This window comes from Ruditapes philippinarum, unplaced genomic scaffold (assembly GCF_026571515.1).
Source record: "Ruditapes philippinarum isolate M1 unplaced genomic scaffold, ASM2657151v2 ctg227_1_1_1_1, whole genome shotgun sequence".
Classification (NCBI taxonomy): Eukaryota; Metazoa; Mollusca; class Bivalvia; order Venerida; family Veneridae; genus Ruditapes; species Ruditapes philippinarum.
Window position 1 is genome coordinate 407,740 of NW_026863206.1, and position 8,853 is coordinate 416,592.

At 36.3% G+C, this 8,853-nt stretch overlaps 1 protein-coding gene across 5 annotated transcripts in view; it reads left to right on the forward strand.

Moving 5' to 3' along the window:
- Positions 1-5,402, forward strand: part of LOC132721481 (thiosulfate transporter TsuA-like) — a 70,757-nt gene extending 65,355 nt beyond the window's left edge. For all 5 annotated transcript variants that reach the window (XM_060705792.1, XM_060705790.1, XM_060705791.1 and 2 more), the window contains 3 exons: positions 435-604; positions 2,109-2,260; positions 2,954-5,402. In XM_060705792.1, coding sequence (XP_060561775.1) covers positions 435-604; positions 2,109-2,260; positions 2,954-3,101 — 470 coding nt within the window. In that variant the 3' untranslated portion in view covers positions 3,102-5,402. The remainder of the gene's footprint in view (positions 1-434; positions 605-2,108; positions 2,261-2,953) is intronic.
- Positions 5,403-8,853: the final 3,451 nt, after the last annotated feature.

Genomic DNA, 8,853 nt, shown 5'->3' on the forward strand with positions numbered 1-8,853 from the left:
AAAAAAGAATAAATTTAAAAGATCATTAAATCACATACACTGTTAAATATTTTTTTGCTTGAGTCAAAATTTATCAAAATCCGCTTTTTGACGAGGTTTAATTTAATGAATATCTACTTATTTTTCTGTTCAATGTATATGATAGATCTACATTATTGTTTAGCGAACATCTATTTTCGCGTAATAAGCGAAAGCTAATCTCTCGTCAAATTTCTGATTTTACAGTAGCCAGTACTGATAAAAAAATTGCATTAACCCATTTCGTAGAAGTGCAAAGTTTATTTATAGATTTAATTCTTTTAATTTCATTTTTTACAACAGCTGTGTTTTCAAATGTTTCGAGATGTTCTTAAAAATTCGTGATGCATAATTTGTATTTCAGGTGCAATTATTAGAATAATACAGTTACCACTTATATTTACTTTGTTCCACAGGTGCAATTATTGGAGTTATTCAGTTACCACTTATATTTACTGTACATGACACAATGGGCGGGTCTACAAGTTACGTCACAATCGTTTCACAATGGGTCGTCACTGACAAACTCCAGAAAATGTTCCCATATTTAGCGTCGAAACGCTGCGGACTCGGCAATTGGTGGCAGGTACGTTGCAATGACGTCATTTGTTACTGGGAAAAGCCTAATATATGATATTCACCATTTTGCTGTCATCTTCTTATCGCTTATTTACCATTTACATAAGAAATAGCGATGCATCTGGCTCTTTTTTATACGCCCGTTTGAAAAAAACGGGAACGTATTATGGGAACGCCCCTGGCGGGCGGTCGGGCGGGCGGGCGGGCGTCGTCCAATTTTGTCCGGAGCAATATCTCCTACATGTATGGAGGGATTTTAATGAAACTTCATAGAAATGTTCACCACTATGAGGAGCAGTGTCGCGCACATGAACCAGGTCTCTAGGTCAAAGGTCAAGGTCACACACTTAGAGGTCATTGAAAAATGCTTGTCCGGAGCAAAAACTTCCACATGTATAGAGGGATTTCAATATTACTTGGCACAAATGTTCACCATTTTGAGGCGGAGTGTCGCGTGCAAGATTCAGGTCCTTGCGGCCAAGGTCAAGGTCACACATAGAGGTCAAAGTTCAGATAAAAATATGAAGATGTGTATATGGACCATTTAGTCATCATTTATTGAGGGATTGTAACACAAATGGTCATTATCAAGACTATGGCTGTGATACATATAATTTAGGTCAATATATACAAGGTCAAGGTCACTAAAGATGATGAAATATCCAGATTTTTAAATAGAATTTAATCAAAGGGCGACAACAAAGTTATTACTTTGTTCATAAATGACTTACACAATTACTCCCCTTGATCTATTTCACTTTCAATTCTAAAAATAGAATTTAATCAAAGGGCATAAAATAATCCTCTTTCTTGGACTTGAGTATGTTCTAAAGAATGTAACATTTATTTACACATGTTTCATTCATTGGTCAAGATTCTTAACTGTGATAACTATGGTGTTCTGTAGACTTGGTATTTGTTCATAAAGATCATACAGTAATTACCTTATCAAATGTAAATACTTTCCCATAGAAATTTAATTATATTTTAATTTTCAAGTAAATATCAGTTCAGCTCATTCAAAGATTAAGAATTGTAATGAAATGTATTTCCCTAGAATAAAATCTTAAATCAGAATTTTTTAGTTATTAAATTACAATTACATGTACTTTTTATCTTCCCTACTGATTTGTTTTAAGGTTCATTTAACAACACAGTGCCAAGGATAAAAACTTGCTTGCTAGATAACACTTATCCATAATGCCCCCATCTCCATCTAAAGCTTTCGTAAACGGGCGTATTTTGTGACTATGGCACCCTTGTTGACAATTGACGGACTATGCCGAAGATTAACGAATGTTCGCGAAGTGTGACGAACCAATATTGGGCAGATCAAAACCTTCCTGTAATTAAATTGCAACGTGTTTCGAACTATTTGACAAACAAACTATAAGTTACATGCTACGGTTTGTGTCTTTTTCTGTAACCAATTTTTAAATTGGTTTTGTAAACAGATTTGACTCAACAATATCAAATGTTCTTTTATAAAAATTTATTACCCGTTTTTTCAGGTCTTATATGTTGGCGGAGCTATTCTAGGAGCGTCACTGGCTTCAATAGCTTCGGATACCATGGCAACGTCAAGAGGGGCAAATTTACCCACGGCACTTTTTGGTGGAATATTGATGCTGTGGGGAGCACGATTCGCTGCCGGCTGCACTAGGTATATACCTTGTTTGTTTGACACATTTTTATTTCAATATTATCTTTTGATTAAGACTGATTTTTTCGACATGGGATATTGCGTTTGACAGGATTAAACAAGGTGAGATGAAAAAAGTTCTTACAAATGATGACGAAAAGAACAAACAAACGCTAATGTTGTCGTGATTTTTAGTACTTAGGTCCTTTTTTTTGCTTCCGCTTAAAAATCGACATGTATGTCGTTAAATTTAAGCACAGATAAGTAAGCAAAACTTATCGCTGATTCCATAACAGTGTGTTTTGAAATATTATTTACTTTTATCAGAAAAATAATCGTAATTGCCTAAAAAGAAAATTTACAAATAATATTTTTTTCTCATACTTCTACAAAAATGCACGAGGGCGTCCGTGACCGAGTGGTTAAGGTACATGTAGTTGATTTCGAACCACTGGTTCCTCATCGCTAAGGGTTCGACAGGGACTTCGGATTCTTTCTTGTGAGGAAAATATCTGTGGCCCTACTCAGGCGCCTGTCCGTGCCTTAAACAGTGCACAGAAGGGCACTTGAAGTCTTCCTCCACCTTACTCCGTAAAGCCGCAATATGACCTTCACTTTGTTGATGCAACGTAAAACACAACGCTAAAATTCCACATTTGTTATAACGATTTTCATATCAAATAATAGTACTATTTGTAATATTTCTTATAACAGCGGCCACGGTCTTTCCGGAATGGGTCTTCTTGCCTGGTTGTCATTCATTGCTGTTCCATGTATGTTCGCGGGTGGAATTGTAACAGCCTTCTCAATGCAGGCGACAGGAGCACTTGACGATTACGTCACTTCCACGTTTGACACATAGACTGAAAAAGACATGACTTCCTGTCAAAGGATATTTGGCCGTGATATATTATTTATTCAAGATTTTCATTATGGCCCACATGCCACTCTTTGAATAACATATTGCCATTTGTTATCCCACAATTCAATTCGCTCAAAGGATGTGCTATATTTTCTTAATTACGATCGCAAAGGATAGTTCTTTTATCATATGCAAAGGATAGTTCTTTATTCGTTTGCAAAGAAAGGATAGTGCTTATGTCTTCCATAGTGAGAATTTGGTTCTGTATTGACGTGTTTCATACCGGAAATAATAGCCTTATTTAAGTCTCCGGTTTTCAGGATATGACAATGTAGTACCTTTAAATCAAGTGGTCAGTTCGTATCATTACTTAAGTCTATTATCCGACAACTTTTGACCATTGTAAGGCTCATTGCATGGACACATAGATTGTTTAAAATTTGGGACTATAATTTCGGGTATATAGTGGTGAAAAATGAAATATTGAAATAAGAATCATCTGTGATGGAAAATGAAGAAGATGGAAGTCTTTACTGATGCGAATAATTTGTATAGCGTGCATATAAGCAAAAACATTAAGTTACGCTTGATTAAGCGCCAAACTTGAGTGCTGTGAGTTAAATGCATAATAACAAGAGGACAGTTCTTTCTACCAGACAAAATAACGTGTCTGCGTTTTTTTAATCCGGTGATAATCCATGTTTGAATGACTATACTTTAGTACATGTATAACAGTATTAATATTTAGTCACATGATACCTCTGTTTATGACGTATGTAGTGGTATATTACCCGGATATCCGGATATGCAAATTTCGGGTATACAAAAATTTGGATATGCAAAAATATCGGATGAAATTTTCATTCTGCATATTGTAAAGTCTTAGTTTCATCCCAGGAAAATATATTTGCAGTATGCTTGCCATTATTGTTTTAATGCTGATACTTATTTCAAATCAAAATCTAACTAATTACTCTTTATGATCATGAATTGCTCAATTTTTATGGTGTCCTAGCAAGAAGCATGTCGTACTTTTTGATTCGTTTTTATTTTAGTTTTGTTTCTAGCCTTTACAACGTAAATGAGTAAAGTTTAGTAAGTTTTGTAATATAAAATATAATATTTTTCAATCATTCTTCATTCCAATACATAAATCTTAAAAAATGTATGCATAAATCGTATCCAAACTTAATTGATTTTTCTGAATCCGCAATATTTAGAAGACCAGTTACAATGTAAAACAAACATGGCTTATATCACCTAGAACTAATTTTGCTTTAAAATCTGTGTACATTTTTATTTTTTTAAATGAAATCAATATTTGACACTTTCTCACTGTATTTACACAAATTTCCGAAGTTTTGATTGCATTAAATTTTTGTCAAAATGTACCAAAGATTTTGAAAAAGGCTTCATTAGTTGTTGTTTCCTTAACGCATTACGATATCGCAAAATATCACTTAAAAAACTTAACTATTATGATATTGGCAAGACATTGCTGCTTGCACTGACATTTTATTAGAATAAGAAACAATAACAACATTTATTATTCATATAAAGGCGAATTACAAAAGAAGAGTTGCTATATAATAGCTCTTAAGTATTTCGGAGCGACCATTCGTTCTGCTACTCCGTATCTACCTCATTCACTTGTTATCGCTTTTGTAGAAATGTAGTGTTAGATTTTACACGCATGCGTTTAGGCAGCGTTTGATCGCGCATGCGCATGGGAAGCATCTTGCAACGCATGTGATTTCAAATGAGAAGCATCAGACCGGATTTGCGCCTGCGCGAGAGATGCGTCTTAACGCGCATGTGCCATGACATATTTTGCGCTTATATTTGATTGCTCGGTTAACATGTTTGAGATATAATCGAATATAAAAGAAAAGAAATGAATACAATAAGCGGAAACCCTTTGGAATTTTTGAAATTAAATTATAACTTTTTAACTCTCCATTTGTATGTTATTTCCTTCACCTCCTTATAATACAACAAAATATCTGAAACTATACTTTGTTGTAAATCTATTTTAAAATTTATATGAGTGAAGTGTTTTACCAGAGGAAATGGGTTACGTTTGCACTTTTTTTCGGACACAAATGTACAGTTTGTTACCACTTTTGATGCATCGGTGATTTTGATTTGTTGTTACTATAAATATAATATTGACTTTGTTTCTATTTATAGCATGACGCCATATTGAAAATACGTTTTGTACACTTGTCAAAATAAAATACATTGTATTTGTAAATACTGTAAAGAAATGTGTTGATTTTATGTTTGTTGATGTTATTTGAAGATTTGTTCCTCTTTTCACTGTTGCGTTGATGAAGATTAAATCCACAATATATTGTTTTGTCTTTTTTTTACCACAATGTTTTGTTAAAGTTTCTATGTTATGTAATTATTATTTCTGAAACATAAATCAAAATGAAGTTATATCGCTTGTTTCTTTTATTGTATTTACCGTTACAATACTGCAAGTTTATAACGTCTCTTTTCATTTGATAACCCTAACGTTTATATAATCCATATATTAATAATACTGCACTTTTGTAACGTCGCTTTCCATTGGATAATCCTGACGTTTATATCATCTTTATATTGATAATACTGCACGTTTGTAACGTCGCTTTTCATTGGATAATCGTGAAGTTTATAACTGCTCCCGCCTGTTCGAAGAAAAAAAGTGGGGGGGGGGGGTTATAATAACAGGCTTCGTCCGTCCGTCCGTCACATTTTCGTGTCCGGTCCATAACTCTGTCATTAATCAAAGTGTCAAGTTTTGGTTTCACTTATGAGATTTTTCTCGATATTCTGAGCGGTATTTGTGATTATAAGTTAAGAATCGCTGTACTCCTGGACTTGCTGCAGTATTGGACTTGCTGCAGTATTTGACTTGCTGCGCTTCTTGGACTTGCTGCACTTCTTGGACTTGCTGCACTACTGGACTTGCTGCACTATTGGACTTGCTGCACTATTGGACTTGCTGCACTATTGGACTAGCTACGCTTCTTAGACTTGCTGCAATATTGGACTTGCTGCACTATTGGACTTGCTGCAGTATTGGACTTGCTGCACTATATTGGACTTGCTGCACTATTAGACTTGCTGCACTTCTTGGACTTGCTTCACTATTAGTCTTGCTGCGCTTCTTAGACTTGCTGCGCTTCTTAGACTTGCTGCGCTTCTTAGACTTGCTGCGCTTCTTTGACTTGCTGCGCTTTCTTAGACTTGCTGCGCTCCTTGGACTTGCTGCGCTTCTTGGACTTGCTGCGCTTCTTAGACTTGCTGCGCTTCTTGGACTTGCTGCGCTTCTTAGACTTGCTTCTTTTCTGGGAAGCGGACCGTTCTTAGACTTGCTTCTTTACTGGGAAGCGGACCGTTCTTAGACTTGCTTCTTTACTGGGAAGCGGACCGTTCTTAGACTTGCTTCTTTACTGGGAAGCGGACCGTTCTTAGACTTGCTTCTTTACTGGGAAGCGGACCGTTGCTAAGGCTCAACTCTTCACTAGAAAGCCGACTGTTTTCTAGACTTGCTGCTTTATTCGGTTCCCTCACTGGACCTGCTCACCAACAAGGAGACTTGCTGAAAATTAAGCTTTCCGACAATATATATAAAGCCTCTTTCGAAATCAAATTTTTTTTCTTCTTTTTTTTTATTTCCAATTTCATTTCATATAAATACACAACGCGCGAAAACCGGATAGAACGCCACAATTTGTGACGTCACGTCAAAACAATAAATAATACAAAATGGCGGACATTTGTGTTTCTTTTCATAAATAAAATGGCTATTTTGACAACAGCCCTCTTCAAAAGGAAATATTAAATATTTCCATCAATGTCAAAATAACATTCTTTTTTATTCATCTGTTTCTTGATACTGTCTGCTTAGGTAGTCTGCAAAGATATTGTCGGAACCTTTGATGGCTTCAATACGGAACTGGTATGATTGAAGAAATAGGCCCACCTCACTAATCGACCGTTGTCTGGTGTACTTTTCTGGATGTACGTCAAAGAACTGTGGTCTGTTTTGTATGATGAACTCCTTCCCATACAAGTATTTTTGGAACTTCTTTATTCCATATACGATTGCTAGAACACTCCTCTTCCTCCTACAGTAAATAGTTGCCTTTCACGATCAAGTAGCTTCTTGCTTGCAAAGGCAATAGGAAACAACTCTCCCCTCATATCTCTGAAGCAATGCTGAACCTATCCCCAGCATTCGAGGCATACACTGTAAAAATAAATTCTTTCGAAAAATCAGGCAGTCGAAAAATTGGACTCTTGGTTAGTTTTTGCTCCTTTAAAGTATTAAAAAAGCTCTTTCTTGCTCATCTCCCCATCGTACATTGTTTGGTAGGGCATTTCTTCGTTAAGTCTGTAAGAGGTGCCGCAATCTCAGCAAACATGGATGATAAATCTCCTGTAATATCGGCAAGTCCTAAGAACGCTCTAACTTGTCTTTTAAGTCTTGGCACGTCTGCTTCTTTGATTCTTTGTCAGTTTTTCCCTTCCATTTGAACTATGGCCCATTTCCAACCATAATGTCCCTGTAAACCAAATGTTGTTATATCCTATATAACACTTCGATGGCTTTATGGTAAGCTCTGCTTCTGCCAATCTTTGGAGGAGCTCCCTCAGCATTGTCATATGTTCTGGCCAGGTTGTTGTATGCCCTATCATATCGTCAACATAGTTATCAACAAAATCACACCCTGCCAATAACTTCCGCATCATCCTGTTGAATGTGGCTCCGGAGTTAACCATACCGAAAGGCATTTTCTTGAATTGATAACTCCCTCTATCTGTTGCAAATGCTGTAAATCTGCGGCAATTTTCAGCAACTGGGATTTGCCAATAACCTTTGCATAAGTCGATCTTGGTAAAATACTTAGCATCTTTCAGCTTTACCATTATATCATCTACGCTTGCCATTGGTTCGGTGTCAAATTTGGTGACGGCATTCAGTCTTCTAAAATCAATACAAAATCGATTACTCCCATCTTTCTTCTTTGACAATGACTATCGGTGCGTTGTATTCCGACACAGATGGTTCAATCACACCAGCCTTTATCATATCTTGTATTTCATTTTCAACAGCTTGTCTCTTGGCATATGGTATGAGGTACTGTTTCACTCTCACAGGCGTCTTGTCTGTTAATTCAACATGGGTGCTCTAACAGTGGAGTTGTTCCTGGTCGCTCTGAAAACAACTTCGCAAAACTCTTGAAGTATGGCAAGGACTTGCTTCCTCTGTTCAGGAGTAAGTCCTTCATTGATATTGACATCTTGGTATGTCTCTCCACTTGTGTAGTTAGGGAAGTTCAGGAGACTTTCGTCGTCCACCGCTCCAATCTGAATTATCATCAACGTCTTCTATGATCGCTACACTTGCTGCAATCTTATCTTGGCGTTCTTCATATTTCTTCAGCAAATTAATATGGAACGTCTTCAGCTTGTCTCCAATCTTGATTCTGTAATCAAATCTATTAATTACTTCGACAACTTGAAAAGGTCCTTTCCATTGAAGCATCATCTTATTATTGTCTGTGGGTAAAAGCAGTAAGACTTTATCTCCAACACGCAACACTCTGTTTCGAGCTCTCTTGTCATAGTGATGCTTATAGGTATTCTTGGCTTCAACAGGCTTTCTCTTGCTATCTTGCATGTCTCCTCCAAGCGCTGCTTCAGGTTGAGCACATACAGGTATGTATTTTGTATTCTGGATCATTCTTTGAGTCCA